An 18274-nucleotide genomic window follows, 5' to 3' on the forward strand; every position below is an offset into this window, starting at 1 on the left:
GCAGAAGGCGGATGGGTAACATCTGAAGAACAGTGAGGAAAAATGACCATATTAAAAAGATGAATACGACCGTGAACCGAAAAGGGAAAGCAACTACAGCCATCCAAGCGGCGACGTGTTGTGTCAAAGAGCAAATGCAAGTTAGCCTGTTTAAGAGAAGAAACGGAAGAAGTCAACTGAATGCCAAGATAACGAAAAGCCCGGTCAGCCCATTTCAGCGGGAAGACCCCCGGCCAGGTGTCCCGAAGCTCTGGGAGGGTAGGAAGGGCCAAGGACTTCTCGAGATTCAGCCGAAAACCCGAAAAGTCTCCATATTCAGCCATCACCATCAAAAGATCAGGCAAAGCTTACTAAACATAGAAGTGAAATAAAGGCTTGCACCGGCTCCAGTCCAAAAGGAAAACGACGAGTTAGCTGTCCTATCTGAAGGCTCCGGCAAGAGTAATAAACAAAGGACATGAAATAGCAGGAAACCTCAAACTAGAGGCAGTGGAGTCAAAACCTAGAAATCGTCAGGCAAAGAAATAAATCCATAAAGTGAAAACAGCCGCTGTGAGCAGAGTAACACTCACGAGGCCCAAAGGCTCAAGAAACCCCACCAAAAAGAAAGAAACAGGGGAGCAGAATGCCGACCTCCAAACTCCCGTACACATCGAAACAATGAACTCGGAGCTCAAATTCACTTCAATTGGATCCTATCCGACAAGGACATCTGAACTTACTCCCAGTATCTCCGTCCAGAAAGCTCTCAAGTAGCAGTCGTAGACGCATCCACAGGCGGAGGGAGCCTGCTGACAAAAGCCTCCAATTCCTTCGGGGTGTCCATATAAAGGATCTTATTGTTATAAGCCACTCTTGCCCGTGCCGGATATAACAAGGAAATACGGATGTGGCAAGAAGAGACTTGGGGTGAAAAATCTTGAAAGCGGAGAATGGTATGATCCTTAAAGCGCAAGTCCTTATGTTGCCAGTAATGGGAAAAAACCTTCTCCTTGACCGCATAATTCAAAAACCGGGCCAGGACGGTTGTCATTCTTACGTCGCTTGCCAACTCGGTGTGCGAACTCCAGAAGTATCGGCTCCTGACCCGCAGGGAGCTTGAGGGCCGATGGGAGCCATGAATCCAGGCAGGAGCAAAGGTCCACGTCGCAGACCGAGTTAGCAATGCCAATAAAACGGAGGTTATTATGCCTTCCTCTGGTTCTTGGTCCTCAAGCCGCTCAGCCAGTGTTCTATTCACAGATTCCAAAGTCCTGAGACATTCCTCAAAGTTGTCAGTTTCCTCCTTTTTGTAAACGATTGGCTTGAGAGTTCAAACTTTCTTTTATTTCCTCCATAATGGTGTGTATTTTTGCCAACTTGTCTTCCATAACCACTGTCAGCGACCAGGTAAGTTCTTATACCGCGGCTTCTTGTAGAGCAGGGGTAGGGAACTCCGGTCCTCGAGAGCCGTATTCCAGTCGGGTTTTCAGGATTTCCCCGACTGGAATACGGCTCTCAAGGACCGGAGTTCCCTACCCCTGTTGTAGAGTAAAAACAGGCATCTCGTGGACCTCTGCCATTGTAGTGTCTTGATTCTTCTGTTTATCCTTCAAGCCCACTCGACCATTTAACAGACATAATGCAGCCGTCTCGGATCAGGAAGTTCTCCAAACAGATCCAGAGTTAGAAATAGCACAAGACTACCCTTGAAATGCAGAAAAACAACGAAGGGAATAAGTTACTGGGTGTTAAAAGCTGGCAGGACCCGGAGCAGCTGGGAAACATGACCGCTCAGCTCTCTAGCATCACGTGACTCCCCGGCAAATGAAGCTTTAATTACATGTTTAAAGTTTGTCTCTCGTGTGGATCCTCTGGTGAACTTTTAGATCTGAACGTCGAGTGAAGCTTTTCTTACACTCACTACATGTAAATGGCTTGTGTCCTTTGTGGATCATTTTGTGTCTTTTTAGAGCTGAAAGCCGAGTGAAGCCTTTATTACACTCACTACATGTAAATGGCTTAGGTCCTGTGTGAATCATTGTGTGTCTTTTCAGATCTGAAACGTGAGTGAAGCTTTTATTACACTCAGTACATATATATGGTCTAGCTCCTGTGTGCCTCCTCTGGTGAACATTTAGATCTGAAAGCCGAGGGAAGCTTTTATTACACTCAGTACATGTAAATGGTTTGTATCCGGTGTGGATCGCTTGGTGACTTTTTAGAACTGAAAGCCAAGTGAAGCTTTTATTACACTCACTACATGTAAATGGCTTGTGTTTTGTGTGGATCATTTTGTGTATTTTTAGAGCTGAAAGCTGAGTGAAGTTTTTATTACACTCGGTACATGTATATGGCTTGTGTCCTGTGTGGATCATTGTGTGTCTTTTTAGGTCTGAAGCGAGAGTGAAGCTTTTATTACACTCAGTACATGTAAATGGTTTGACTCCTGTGTGGCTCCTTTGGTGAACTGTTAGATATGAAAGCCGAGTGAAGCTTTTATTACACTCAGTACATGTATATGGTCTGTCTCCCATGTGGTACTTCTGGTGAGCTTTAAGACCGGTAGGCCGACTGAAGCTTTTATTACACTCAATACAATATGGTCTGTCTGGCGTATGGATCTTCTGGTGAGTTTTTAGATCTGAAAACCAAATGAAGCTTTTATTACACTCAGTACATGTAAATGGTTTGTGTCCTGTGTGGATCATTTTGTGTCTTTTTAGATACAAAAGCCGAGTGAAGCTTTTATTACACTCAGTACATGTAAATGGTTTGTACCCTGTGTGGATTATTTTGTGTCTTTTTAGGTCTGAAGCGTGAGTGAAGCTTTTCTTACACTCAGTACATGTAAATGGTTTGTACCCTGTGTGGATCATTTGGTGTCTTTTTAGAGATGGCTGTTGAGTGAAGCTTTTATTACACTCAGTACATGTATATAGGTTGTAGCCTGTATGGATTATTTGGTGTCTTACTAGATGTGAAAGGCAAGTGAAGCTTTTATTACACTCAGTACATGTGTACAGGTTGTAGCCTTTGTGGCTCCTCTGATGACTTTTTAGAACTGAAAGCTGAGTGAAGCTTTTGTTACACTCAGTACATGTATATGGTCTGTCTCCCATGTGGCACCACTGGTGAGCTTTAAGACCTGAAAGCCAAGTGAAGCTTTTATTACACTCGGTACATTTAAATGGTTTGTCTCCTATGTGGATCTTCTGGTGAACTTTTAGATCTGAAAGCCAAGTGAAGCTTTTAGTACACTCAGTACATGTATATGGTCTGTCTCCCGTGTGCCTCCCCTGGTGAGCTTTTAGACCTGAAAGCCGAGTGAAGCTTTTATTACATTCAGTACATAAATATGGCTTGTCTCCACTGTGGCTCCTTTGGTGTCTTTTTAGATATGAAAGCCCAGCGAAGCTTTTATTACACTCAGTACATGTATGTGGTCTGTCTCCCGTATGCCTCTTCTGGTGAGCTTTTAGACCTGAAAGCTGAGTGAAGCTTTTATTACATTCAGTACATAAATATGGCTTGTTCACGCTGTTCCTTTGGTGGCTTTTTAGTCTTGAAAGCCCAGTAAAGCTTTTATTACATTCAGTACCTGTAAATGGTTTCTCATTTTCATGATTCCTTGTGTGCGTTTGGAATTCTGAAAACAAGAGGAAGCTCTTTTCACATTTAGGACAAATAAGAGGAGCTTCATCTTTATCAACAATACGTGTAGGTTCTAAATTGCACCATAGCAAGAGGACGGGAAAACCACACCAAGAAGAAGCCACTTTATCACCATTATTAATTTGGAAGGGTGTCTCTGCCAGATGTCCATCCCTCGAGTCTCCTGTAGGGGCACTTTGGTCCACTGATGCTTGCTTACATTTCTGAGTGTTAATTCTCTCAGTTTCCTGAGAAGTATTCTCACAGACATTTTCTAATTGTCTTTGGAGTTGTTCTGGTTGTACAGGAGCTTCCTGCTTTATCTCTCTCTTCCCTTCTTGTGTGATCTGATGATCTGTTAGATATAAGCAAACGGTATTAATTGTGTTAGAAGACAGTGGTGCCAGGCAAAGGAAATGGATACATCTGATATTGACAGCAGGTTGGCTCGTTTTGGCATCTGCCTGGAAACAACCACATCTTCTGGCGTTTCAAGTACTGTTGACCAAAGTAGAATTTATACAACAAATGTCTACACTGAGTGCTCTCCGGAGAAATCAGCTACTATTTGGGGAGCTTATGATACTTGAACTAGCTCCCAAGTGGGTAATACCATTGACTTTTGATCTTTTTATGATTATTCTACGCACATCCTCTCACCAGGTTGGGGGGGATGGGTGTGGTGTGTTTCAGAGGGTGTATGGATAATTGATATCTTTAGTTTGTACCGAGAAATTGGGTGCATTATGGGTTAGTGTATTTCCCTCTGATTGTTTGTATTGGATGTTTTTATATTGCAAACAAAAAGTCCTGGTTGGGTAATTGTATCAGCAGAGTCATGCTGTCCTATGGCGCTTTTAGAAAAGAAATTAAGCCGGTATTATTTGACAAATTTATCTCTTAATCTGTGCTTTTATCTTTAACATAATTAATTTTACTCCATCAGTTTTTAATGACTTTTTAATATAAGACTGAATTCCTTTTCTTATTATTTTGTATTTCACTGATTGTCCAGTTTTTCTCTTTTGTGGAAACCACCTAGAATTCTTTTGATTAAGGAGGTATTGAAAAATAAAAGTTATGTTATGTTATTTAATAAAGAAAAAAAAAACCAAAAGAAGACAGTGGTGACTCAAAGATATTAACCAGTCCTTCTTATTATACAGAGGTATCTTACACTGGGATTTTCTATGTGTGGTTTGAGAATTGGTCTATTTCTTAATTGCAAACCTTTTATTGAAATGTTTTTCTAACACACTGCAGGTTTCTGAAATCACGAGATGTTCCTTGGGTCAGGTAGGAGTAGAAGCTGACCAAATTTCTGTTTCAGTACCTTAGTTGCCTAAAATCGACCATGCCTTTTCAGCGGATGCCAAAATTTGTGCTTTTATCCTGCTCCATCCCTACCTTTCCCCGCTGAAAAGAAGATGCTGCTCCCCCTACACAAATGGTAAATGGACAATACTCGGACTGGAAGAGCCCTGGACCTGGGCTCTTCAACATCATTATAAACGATCTGGACAGGCTTATCTTTATGGGTTTCGTGAATCGGCTGCTTGCCCGAGATGCCAGGCCCCTGATGTGGGATTGGGACATATGTTCTGGACTTGTCCTAATATTCGATCCTTTTGGAATGCCATTTCTCTTTTTGTAGAGAGTATTTGGACCATTACAATTCAGCGCTCTCCTTTGGTTTTATTTGGAGCTGTTCCCCATTATTACCCTCAAGTTTTATTTGGAGCTGTTCCCCATTATTACCCTCAAGTGGACTCTCCTTATTGCCCTGAAATGTATCTTGCTTAACTGGCTTGAGGGTGAAGCACTGGATTACTCTGTCTGGCGGTGCCAGATGATTACTCTCCTGATATGGGAACGAAGGGATGTGACGGACTTTTCCTCTCTCTCAGGAAGCGTTTTTAAGCGCACCTGGGAACCCTTTTGGACCACAATGACTCCCTTGGCTTGCAGCCAATTGCTCAATTGTTGATTTCATGTATACCTGTATTACTATGTTTCAGTTGGTATGCCTGTATTCTTTTGTATTTTATCATTGTCTCTGTTGGTGTTGTACTTGAAAGGAGGATGGGGGGTGGAGTTGAGTGTGGGGTTTTGTAAAACAAAACTTTGAGCCTGTTTGTGGTTCCTTTTGTGCATTTGCTTGATTTCTTGTTCAGCTCAATAAAATATATTTGACCATAAACGATCTAGACATAGGTACGACGAGCGAGGTGATTAAATTTGCGGACAATACGAAGTTATTCAGAGTAGTGAAGACACAGGGGGATTGCAAAGATCTGCAACGTGACATAATCAGGCTCGAGGAATGGGCATCGACATGGCAGATGAGGTTTAACGTGGATAAGTGTAAAGTGATGCATGTCAGGAGCAAAAACCTCATTCATGAATACAGGATGTCCGGGGCGGTACTTGGAGAGACCTCCCAGGAAAGAGACTTGGGAGTTCTGATCGATAAGTCGATGAAGCCGTCCATGCAATGTGCGGCGGCGTTGAAAAGGGCAAATAGAATGCTAGGAATAATTAAGAAGGGGATCACGAACAGATCGGAGAAGGTTATCATGCTGCTGTACCGGGCCATGGTGCGCCCTCACCTGGAGTACTGCATCCAACACTGGTCGCCATACATGAAGAAGGACACAGAACTACTCGAAAGGGTCCAGAGAAGAGCGACTAAGATGGTTAAGGGGCTGGAGGAGTTGCCGCATAGCGAAAGATTAGAGAAACTGGGCCTCTTCTCCCTTGAGCAGAGGAGATTGAGAGGGGACATGATCGAAACATTCAAGGTACTGAAGGGAATAGACTTAGTAGATAAGGACAGGTTGTTCACCCTCTCCAAGGTAGAGAGAACGAGTTGAAAGGGGATAGATTCCGCACAAAGATAAGGAAGTTTTTCTTCACCCAGAGAGTGATAGAAAACTGGAACGCTCTTCCGGAGTCTGTCATAGGGGAAAATACCCTCCAGGGATTCAAGACAAAGTTAGACAAGTTCCTGCTGAACAAGGACGTACGCCGGTAGGGCTAGTCTCAGTTAGGGCGCTGGTCTTTGACCAGAGGGCCGCCATGTGAGTGGACTGCTGAGCATGATGGTCTGACCCAGCAGCAGCAATTCTTATGTTCTTATGAGTAATTATGATGTTTCCTCCAAGAATATCAAAACCTGCACAGTTGAGCTCTTCATTTAAGGTTATCATATCAATACTGTATGCACTTTACTTAGTTTTTTTACTTATTTATTGTATACCCTTTATTGTATAGTAGTAACTTGTGGAGATAGTTTTTCCTGATTATCATATCAATAAAAAAACACATGGGACCGTTATAAATAAATAAGTTAGGCAAATATCTAATACAGCAACATATTTTGCATAATTAGTAAACAACATTTTTACCTCCTGCTGAGTTGCTAACTGAAATGTCTCCCAAATTCTATTCGTTGGAATCATATTATCCCCTAAGTTAGTAGCAGATGGGACTTAATAATGTGGATTTTGATGACTTCTGTTGGCAGTTCTTTTATCTTATCCTGAAAATGATTAGCTAACTCTCCAGAAGAAGTGGTATCTCTCTCAAGATGCAAAGAAAATTATTATTTCTTACTGTGTATATGTGCCAAACCTATGATGGAAGTATAAGGACATCTCCTAGTCATCATTAGTTGAGTCTTGTATTTATGTTTGACAGATCTCCACTCTAATCTATGTTCCTCTTTTTTTTTTTACTCAGTTTTTCTATTCATTCTTATTTTCTTTAAATGAGTGCGAGTGACTGGCTTGAGTTGAATCTTCTCCTCTGACGCAACCAGAACCAGGAAGTTGCGTCAGAGAAAATTCAACTCGCGCAACTTGTTGAAAGCGTACCACTGGGAGAAGAAAAATTAAATTCGCCACATAAGGTGAGGGGAAAGGAGGGAGATGGCGGGACGCAGTGATCGGGCGTTGCTGGACTGCGCGATCTGTGACCGCGTGTGTTCCCTCACAGTAGGAAGGAGGGAGTGAAAGGGAAAGAGATGCTGGGCCAAGGGGATGAAGAGGGAGACAAATATTGAACCCACTGCAGGAAAGAGAAAAGGGAGGACAGGCAGGTAAGCCAGATGCTGGAAGCGGGGGGAGAAAGAAGGAAAGAAACTAGATGGGGTTGGAGAGGAGAGAGACATTGCTGTGGAAGAGGAAGAGAGGGGAAATCTAGACACAGGAAGGTTACAGAAACAGGGAAAATTATGTGCATAGGAACAGAGACAGAGGCATAAAGGAGAGATACATGGGGATGGTATATGGACACAGGTGGGGGGAATGCCAGACACAGATACAGAAGGGAGATATTTGAAATGGTGAAAATAGGAACACAGAAGGGAGATGGTTTGTGTGAATAGGATCAGATGGTTTGCGGGAACGGGGACCAAGCTCGCGGGGATAGGACAGGAGCGAGACAAATTTTTTCCCCGTGTCATTCTCTAGTTCTTACCTCTGCTAATCTTCTTTCTTGTAAATCCACCCTTTATGCTGGGAACATGTGGGAAGTAGTGTTTCCCTGTTGCCAGGGGCTGTAGGAACTTCAACTAACAGAAATTCAGCCCCTCTTACTGTGCTTATCTGCTGGAGAATGCTCTCTGGTCACCAGTTAAGTCTTCAAGCAGCTAGAAATCTCTACAGGAGAAACAAGAGAGAGAGGGAATGGGGAACTCCCTGCCAAATAATTAATTCTGCTCAGGTTAACATATTCAAAAAAGCAACCATTCAAATTGGAAAACAGATTACTAAACATCAAAGACCTGAACATGAAACCAGGGTTATAGGAAGACAGAGCCCATACAGAAGGGGGAGAAAACCCAGGAACCCCGCTAACTTGATTCCATAGTTAAAATATGCCATTCCCAGAAAGGCTGGTCTGAGACCAAAATCCAGCATACCGGTAATCGGCCAGGCGACCTGCGAATCAGTCAAAAATAAGGCGGGCTGCCCAGCATAAAGGGTGGATTTACAAGAAATAAGATTAGCAGAGGTAAGAACCTAATCTGTTGTTCTTGTACAATCCCCCTTTATGCTGGGAAAAGGTGGGACAGAGAAGTCCCTAAACATCAGGGTGGGACTGATGAGCCTGCCACCAACACCGATGCCCCAAAAGCAGCATCTTGCTCGGCTGCCACCTCAATCTGAGAAAACTTGGTAAAGGTGTACAAGTATGACCATGCATGACCATGCATGTATGGTGGCTTTCAAAGTTGACCACATTTCTTCCACGCTGTCGGTGTCTGCTTCGACTCCGACTCCACAGCACTGGTTAATTTTTAGATCGTTAAAATGGAATGTCAAGTTGAGAGAAATGAGCATTTTTGACACCACCTTCTTTTTGCTTTTAATCAAGGTTCTAAGGCCGCAGAAGCTGCTCGCAACATTTGTGCTGTGTATATAGTGGGTGCTATAGCTGAAAGAATCGCTCATGATTGGTATGCCAAGTTCAAAAATGGAGTCTGTAGATAAATGTTCCGACTCCTCAGTTTTTTGTACTTCTGACTCCGACTCCAGGTACCCGAAATTTCCTCCGACTCCGAAGCCCTGGTAACAACCGTGGACGAGTGGCCCCTGGTTGTCTAGACCGCACGTTCAAGAGCCATGCCGTAAGACCAAGGTGGTCCAGAACCTGCAGGGCAGCCGAAGTCCCTTACTGTGCTGGAGCCGCACTAGATCTAATCTAATCTTCCACTTGTGAGTCGCACAAACCTTTGCAAGTTCTAGGCATCCGATTGGTGATCAAGAGGAAAAGGGGGAGGAAAGGAGGGGACTTGGAAGATAAGGGGAGGCCTAGGTGCAAGAAGGAGGATAGAAAGTAGCTAAAATAGAAGCTAAGACAGTTAATTGTCAAACAGATGAGTCTTCAGTTTGAGGTGTAAATCGGCATACCATGGTCTCCTCGGCCATACTGGGGCCACCAGGATCACCGGGTCCCAGTGTTCTGCAATGCTACTCAAAACACGTCCTATCAAGGGCCACAGGGGAAAGACGTAGAGGAGACCACCCTGAGGCCAGGACTGCATCAGAGTGTCCAGGCCTTCTCTGCTGGCCTCTAGCCAATGGCTGTAAAACCTGCCGGCACACTATGCTGTTTGAAATGAGATTCATGATAACATATTTTTTCATGCTTTATGGAGTTGCAGGTGGATTAGGGCCTTTTGGGTGGCTGTGGTCAATTACTATAACAGATATTAGGATCTCTTCTACAGCTGACAGGAGTTGGAATTCCTTTTAATGTGCCTTGCTTCTAGCTTCTATAGAGGGTTCAGGGTATGGACAAGTTCCTGCTAAATTGGAACGTATGCAGGTGAGGCTGGACTCATTTAGAGCACTGGTCTTTGACCTGGAGGCCACTGCGTGAGTGGTCTGGTGGGCTTGATGGACCACTGGTCTGACCCAGCAGCGGCAATTTTTATGTTCTTATGTAAGACATAGTAGGGAAAAATGTGTTCTTAACCATTGGCTCTGTGAACAAACAAACTCCTTCCTTTTGGTACTGGAGGAATAAGTTACATGCTTTAATGGTCCAGAAGTCATACGAAGTACAGAATCATTCTATGAAGCAAAAAGTTATTTTTTCCATTTGTGAGACTTATCTTCAATCTATCTCTCCTATAGAACGTAACCCTGAATAGTACTGAATAAGTTTCTGTTTCCTGCTCTTGGCTGTCGCCAAGCACTATGCACTCGAACGCTCTCCGGGATCCAGCATCTGTCGACTGTGAAAAGCCGCATAAATGTTTCTACGCCCGCTACGTGTGCCGCGGACAGAACTACTAGGCGCGTTCCCGCCCAGGAAAAGAGTAGCCGGGCTTCCTTGTGCAGAGGTGCACTCCTGGTGCCTCCTTGACAGTTGAAATATGCCACCACTGGGGAATTGTCTGAGGACACTCAGACAACCTGGTGATGGAGAACTTTTGGAAAATAGAAATGCAAGGCAAATCAACCACTTGCTCTCCTAGGGCAACTACCGGCCTTACACCAGGGCAGACATACATACAAATTGCTCCCCCAACCGGAAAGACTTGCGTCTTCGGAGAGAATCACCCAGTCTGAAATCCGAAGCGGCAGGTCCTTAGACAGAATCACAGGACTCAACCACCACTGCATGTTGCTGCGTGCCACCACCATCCAGGGAAGCGGTGCAAGTAACGAGCCCCATTGCAGACTCCTGAAGGGTATGTAGCCAGGGAGGGAGCTCTAATCAGCCAGTTGGCCAAATATGGATGGACCAGGATACCCTGAGAGCACAGGAGAGCTTGCGGTCCAGAATCTGTCTCCAATCGTCGGAGCCTTTCATTAGAACGATAAAGTATATGGAATATCTCCCCAAGTCATGGTTATCCTTTGGAACAGGATTGATGGATGCAAGATCTAGCAGCCTGTGAACCGTACAAACACCCTGAGTGCCTTTTCGTAACATCCCGTAGGAGTAACCAGAAAGAAATGACAGAGATCGGTAAAATTCCAACTTCAGGCCATTGCGTAGGACCTCCGGGACCCATAGGTCCAGGGTCACTGTCTCTCACTCTGCCCGAAAGCACAATAGTTGCCCTACGATGTATGGGAGAGAGGCCAGAGGCCTGGCATCAGAACTGCTTTTTCATGGAAGCGGGTGGACTTTTGATGGGCCTCCAAAAACGTGGCCCTGAAGAATGGAATCTTTAACCCGTGGCTGGAGGTCTGGCGTACTGACATGGGCATTGGAAGGGACAAAAATTAGGACGCCTAGAACTCCTAGAGGGCGAAGTCTGTTACCCAGCGGAACCTGAGGTTTATGGCCCTGAACCCTCACCATGAGGTCAGCCAGACCTTGGCCGGACAGGCGTTGCCTCTTGAAGAGTAATCTGCTCAGAAGGGCCTTAGAGGAGGACACCCAGGACTACTATCATATTCACAACATTCTACTGGCAGACACAGCTTGGTGAAGACCTTCATCAAGATATATAAGGCGTCCGCCAGAAAATCCACTCCGGAAATGAGAAAATACAGATCACGGAAAGCCATGCTATCAGGATTGTGGCGCAGTTGGAAATGGTACGCCCAGGCAACAAAGAAAATGGTCGCGGGTACTCTGACCCAGGCCACTGCAGAATCAAAAAGGCGTTGGAGAATAAAATCTACTCACATGTCCTGAGCATCTGTCAGGGCTGCCCCATCAGAGGACCTTTTTTTTTTTAAACAAATATGCCTACTACATCATATTCACAAATTCCAAGGGGGAAAAAAATCCCCTGTGTCAAAGGCTGCACTATGCACATCAAATCTACAGTGCTTAGAAGATTTATAAGACTTTTCCCCGGAACTGCGCTTGCATTTCACCGGAACGCCATTCTCACACTTTTTAGGGTCACCAGGCGCAAATTTCACAGCATTAGGTCCAAGAGAGACCTCTCCAGGGGTGGAAGGCATGGTATACGTGCACACCTCACCCCCGCCTTGCAGGCTGCGGCGCTCATGGAACACGGCTGCGAATCTGACAGCCATCTGCCACAAACAAGGCATGAATCCATGCCATCAAGTCCTGAGCAGGCCATGTGAAAAGTTTGGAGGGAAAATGAAGCACCTAAGTGCAAAAAAATACACTTTTAAAAAGTTTGAAAAAAATCCAAGATGGCTGCCACAGGTGCCGATTTTGCCCTAAAATAGCCTGGGAGAAACACAGGGAACCCTGGAAAAAAAAGCAATTTTATGTTTTTAGAGGTGGGGGGGGGGGGGGGGAGGTTTTAGGGCATGCAGGAAAACCACCCAGAAACCCCTTTTCAGGATTGGCCAATCCAGGTCACTAGTACCTGGCCAGAACCCAAGGTGGCGCAGTGGTTGAAGCTACAGCCTCAGCATCCTGGGGTTGTGGGTTCAAACCCCGCGCTGCTCCTTGTGATCCTGGGCGGCAAGTCACTTAATCCTTCATAGCCCCAGGTACGTTAGATAGATTGTGAGCCCACCGGGACAGATAGGGAAAATGCTTGAGTACCTGATTGTAAAACCGCTTAGATAACCTTGGTAGGCGGTATATAAAATCCTAATAAAACTTGAAAAACTATCTATATAGGGCAAGCAGTGGCTTCCCCCATGTCTTTCTCAATAACAGACTATGGACTTTTCCTCCAGGAACTTGTCCAAACCTTTCTTAAAACCAGCTACGCTATCCACTCTTACCACATCCTCTGGCAATGTGTTCTAGAGCTTAACTATTCTCCGAGTGAAAAATATTTCCTCCTATTGGTTTTAAAAAAGTATTTCCCTGTAACTTCATCGAGTGTCCCCTAGTCTTTGTCATTTTTGATGGAGTGAAAAATCGATCCACTTGTATCCGTTCTACTCCACTCAAGATTTTGTAGACTTCAATCATATCTCCCCTCAGCCATCTCTTTTCCAAGCTGAAGAGCCCTAACCTTTTAAATCTTTCCTCATACGAGAGGAGTTCCATCCCCTTTACCATCTTTGTCGCTCTTCTTTGAACCTTTTCTAGCGCCGCTATATCTTCCTTGAGATAAGGAGACCAGAACTGAACGCAATACCCCAGAAGAGGTTGCACCATGGAGCAATACAGAGGCATTATAACATTCTTAGTCTTGTTAACCATCCCTTTTTTAATAATTCTTAGCATCCTGTTTGCTTTTTTGGATGCCGCCACACATTATATTACATTACATTGATGTCTTCTATCCCGCCAATACCTTTCATTGGGCGGAAGGTTTCGTCGTATTGTCAACAATGTCACCCAGATCCTTTTCTTGGGTGCTAACCCCCAGGGTTGACCCTAGCATCTGCTAACTATGATTTGGGTTACCCTTTCCATAGTGCATCACTTTGCCTTTGAAATTTCATCTGCCAATTGGATGCCTAGTCTTCCGATTTCCTAAGGTCTTAGACTTTGACGGCTGGGATGGTGTAGATAGACTGAAGTGAGCTTTGACGGAGAATTTTCCAGTAGATGGAACCTAAGCACAGTACCGGGCTAAGAAAAAGAACAATTTAAATTAAATAATTCATTTTATAGAGGGTATATGGTTGGGCAGACTGGATGGACCATTCGGCTCTTTATCTTCCGTCATTTACTATGTTACTATGTTTGTAGTCGGGGCCTTGTCCATCTATTTAGCCTTGCTCCTCCCTGCCTGAGCCCCGCCCCCTTGAATTAGCAGGTGGCTTACCCTTAGCATCCGCGAGCCAGCGCCGCCTCCTGTAAGGTGGCTTAATTGTGATATCAGTGAGGGAGTGCTCTTCATTACACCATCCACTCCTTCACAGTCCCACATAAACCATATGGTATTTGATATACATCCTGTTTGTGGTTACAGTCAAAGCGGTTTATATATTATATGCCCTGGTTTTGTCGGTTGGTTGGTAAAAGGAAAACAGCATCACTTGTAGAATACACAACTTGTAGCCTTTAATGTTGGTATTGATGGATGGTTTTGAAGTGTTTAAAGTAACTTGTGATTTATGGGTGGAAGAAATAAAAAGATAAAAGATATCTTCACATAAAATGGATCTTTACACCCATCAAAGGACTCAAATATTAGAGAATGACACAGGGCACCATTTACCGCGGTAAACCGTGGTCACCGCAGTAAATACGCAGGAATGGAGACATTGGCAACTGGTTTACCGCAGGAATGGGGACAAGACCTTTTACCGCCCCGTGGGAGCAGTGAAAAATCTTGTTCCTGTGGTAAAAAAATTGCACCTGTGTCAGACTTGGCATCTCCTCCCCAGGTCCTCTTGCGCCTATTTTACCTTCAGGAGCCAGCCATGCCACGATGAAGACAGAAGGAACCCAAAACCAAAGCCCGAGACCAATGTGATTTGAAGAATACAATTACCAGACAACAAAAGATAGAAAAAATAAATTTATTTTATATTTTGTGATTAGAATATTTCAGATTTGAAATATGTATCCTGCTAGAGCTGGTATTAGACATAACTGGGGACCGCAAAGTTCAGGCTGTGCTTCTTTAGCTTCCAGCTGGCTTAGGTCTCTCTCTCTGACCAGGGGGCAGTTGCCCTAGTTGCACTCCCCTAACATTATTCTTGCCATGTGTGACTGAAGTATTCTCTTAGTTTGATTTTTCTATGTAGCATTCTGTAGTAATTTGGTTTGCTTAGTTTTCACAATAGTGGAGGGGATATTTGTGAAAGGGAGGGGAGACAGGAGTTTTGATGATCCTTGCTCGGTATTATTTGTGTATATAAAATGACAATTGTACAGAATAGTCTCTTTTTATACTTTAATAAAATAAGAAAAGTATAAAATCATAACTATTCGAGGCTTGTGCGGGAGGGATCCGACAGTTTGCAGGGTGGGGACAGGGACCAAGCTTGCAGAACGGGGACTGAGCTCATGGGGATGGGACAGGGATGGGGACTGAGCTCGAAGGGACGGGGACTGAGCTGGCAGGGACAGGGCAGGGACGGTGATAAATTTTTTCCCCGTGTCATTCTCTACCAAATATCTTACGCACGATCAGATAAATATGAGCCAGGTTTGGAAAGTAAGGTTAGTTTCCCTCTTCATCCCAGCAGTTTTACCCTAGTCCCTCTTATTACTGCACTCACCTGAGCAGCTGCTTCTCTCAGTTTCTCTTTCCTCCGATCCTGGCTCATCCCTGACGTACGGCTCTTCCCCTCGTTCGATGTGGGATATAATGTCAGGAGTGACGAGAGGAGAGTCTGTTGCTGGGGAAAGAAAAGTTTGCATTAGGTCTCATAAAATAATTTATTGTTTGATTCCCTGAAATTCAAGACTTAATGCAATTTCCCAAGTGTCAGCTGGAGTAAGTGATAAGAGCTCATTTAGGAAAATGCTAAAAACACAATTATTTGTGGATGCATTTCTTTGAGAAATTGATTTTATGTAAGGATTGATCCGTTTGTTTTGTTTTAACCTTGTTCTGAATTTTATAATATTTTATGTATGTAATTATTTATAAACCGGTATATAAATTTTAAACATAAATAATAATAAATAAATTATGCTGTAGAGCAGGGGTGTCCAACCTTTTGGCTTCCTTGGGCCGCATTGGCTTAAAAATATTTTTCTGGGGCTGCGCAAACGCTGCAACAAGTCAACGGAGGGAGCAGGCAAGATGGTAAACACCTGGGGGAAGCAGAGGAAAACACTGCATCGCCCTCGACCGGGGCCACACAAAATACTTCACAGGGCCGCAGGTTGGACACCCCTGCTGTAGAGCTTTGCATCACATTTGACCTTTAAAGCTAATTTCCCGAGCATTTCACAGCTTTTCGCTCATAACTTTAATCAGGTGTCTCCCCTTACCTTGTGTAGACCAGTTTTCTATGTTGTACACAACTACTGCTCCGGGGGACTCGACAGCTTTTTAAAAAAAATAAAATAAAATAATGGTGTAGAGCAGGAATGCCCAAATGGTCAATCGCGATCGACCAGTAGATCACAAAGGCAATGTGAGTTGATCGCATTGCCTTTGAGATCTTGTTCTTCCTTCCTTCCTGAGCCAGACCCACAAGCCTTCACCTCTGACGTCAATTCTGACATCGGAGAGGAAGTTTTGGGCCAGCCAATCGCTGCCTGACTAGCCTGGAACTTCTTCTCCGACACCTGAATTGACGTCGAAGGTGAAGGCTTGTGGGCCCGGCGCTTTTCCGCGCCAGGCCTGGTTTGGGAAAGCAGGGAGAAATCGGCGTGGTGGTTTAGGGGGAGGTTGATGGCTTAGGGGGAGGGTGGCAGGGAGAGAGAAAAAGAATCAGGGAAGTGGAGAAATTGGCGCAATGGCTGTGGGGGGGGCAAAGGGAGAGAGAAAGAAAGGCGGGCAGAGGGAGAGAGAAATAGAGGGGGGCGGGGGAAGAAGAAAGACAGAAATAAAGAGGGGGCAGGGGAGAGAGAAGGAAAGACAGACAGTGGGAGAGAGACAGAAATAAAGAGGGGGGCAGGGGGAGAGAGAAAGAAAGAAAAGGGGAAGACAGAAAGAAAGAAATATTGGATTTACAGAAGAAGGAAGTGCAACCAGAGACTCATGAAATCACCAGACAAAAAGGTAGGAAAAATTTTATTTTCAATTTAGTGATCAAAATGTGTCCGTTTTGAGAATTTATATCTGCTGTCTATATTTTGCACTATGGCCCCCTTTTACTAAACCACGATAGTGATTTTTAGCACAGGGAGCCTATGAGCGTCAGGAGCTGCGAGGGGCATTCAGCGCAGCTCCCTGTGCTAAAAACCGCTATCACGGTTTAGTAAAAGGGGAAGGGGGTATATTTGTCTATTTTTGTATAGTTGTTACTGAGGTGACATTGCATAAAGTCATCTGCCTTGACCTCTGAAAAAAAACCTGAATACAAATGATAATTAACATTTTCTCTGCGTACAGTGTGCTTTGTGTTTTTTAAAATTTTATTGTTGGTAGATCATTTTGACTTGGTCATTTTAAAAGTAGCTCACAAGCCAAAAAATGTGGGCACCCCTGGTGTAGAGTATGACGTCTAATGGCAGTCATCTTGGACATAAGATGTAAATAGCACGCACTTTCTGCATGTCTGGTAACAGCCTGCCCTTCCAATGAGCGGCGAGCTCCAAACAAGCCGCAGTAAATAATTGTTTAGCAAACAAATGCTCCAGCTCTCGTAAAGCCCGGAACTGGAGCATTGAGCAAACATCATGTCATCAAGGACTTGACAGCTTTTGCTCATATATCAGAACGAACAGGCTCATCCATGGTAAACAAGATGGCACCGGCTCCATGTGTTCTCAATGGTTCAGTGCGGCAGCATGATGGCAGTCCAGCTACGGACTGGCAGCCAGAAGCCCGAGATCGGGAAGTAATCACTACACCTGCCCTTGAAGAATTCTGGCAGGTGCTATATGAAATTAAAGTGGACACCGTGGTGGTCCCTAGTGGCAGACCTCTGCAGGGAAATTTATGAAATTTGTAGATCAGACCTGCAATCAAGAGAGGTCTGCTGTTTGCCAGGGGCCAGGATCCGGGATGTAACCGCTTGCCTGGACAGACTCATCAAGCCCCGTGACCACTTCCCCATGATTCTCATCCACATTGGAACCGACGACACCGCCAGGAGCATACCTGAAGACTTCAGAGCCCTGGGTGAGAAGCTGAGGAGGATGGATGCGCAGGTGGTCTTCTCCTCGATCCTCCCAGTAAGGGGCAAGGGCAGTGCCAGGGAGGATCGCATCCAGAGGGCAAACGACTGGCTGCAGAGATGGTGCAAAGAGATGAACTTTGGGTTTTTGCACCATGGAGAGGCATTGCAAGGACTACAGGGACCAGACGGGTTATACCTGACCAGAAGAGGGAAGAACATCCTTGAACACCATCTAGCCCGCCTACTACACAGGGCTTTAAACTAGGTAAGTTGGGGGAGGGTACGGGCACAAACACCCTACCTGGCGAGCTAAGCTGCCAATACTTTTTTGAGACTAAGGTAAGTAAACACCGATCTGGGTCAGGGGAGAGTATACACACTTTCGAGTCTGGGGTTGGCTCACATTATAATTCTGGGTCACATTGTAACTCTGGGTCTAAGGGGAGTACACATTGTAATTCTGGGTCTAAGGGGAGTACACATTGTAATTCTGGGTCTAGGGGGAGTACACATTGTAATTCTGGGTCTAGGGG

General features: G+C 44.7%; 1 protein-coding gene across 1 annotated transcript in view; it reads right to left on the reverse strand.

The window, feature by feature from the left end:
• LOC117355030 (oocyte zinc finger protein XlCOF6-like) overlaps positions 1 to 18274 on the reverse strand; it is a 37364-nt gene that overhangs the window by 6493 nt on the left and 12597 nt on the right. Inside the window, exons 3-6 of the mRNA XM_033932976.1 lie at positions 15222 to 15341; positions 2810 to 3988; positions 2486 to 2623; positions 1988 to 2206 (exon numbers count right to left, since the gene is read on the reverse strand). Coding sequence (XP_033788867.1) covers positions 1988 to 2206; positions 2486 to 2623; positions 2810 to 3988; positions 15222 to 15341 — 1656 coding nt within the window. The remainder of the gene's footprint in view (positions 1 to 1987; positions 2207 to 2485; positions 2624 to 2809; positions 3989 to 15221; positions 15342 to 18274) is intronic.

The sequence above is a fragment of the Geotrypetes seraphini genome, chromosome 2 (assembly GCF_902459505.1).
Source record: "Geotrypetes seraphini chromosome 2, aGeoSer1.1, whole genome shotgun sequence".
NCBI classification, from domain to species: domain Eukaryota; kingdom Metazoa; phylum Chordata; class Amphibia; order Gymnophiona; family Dermophiidae; genus Geotrypetes; species Geotrypetes seraphini.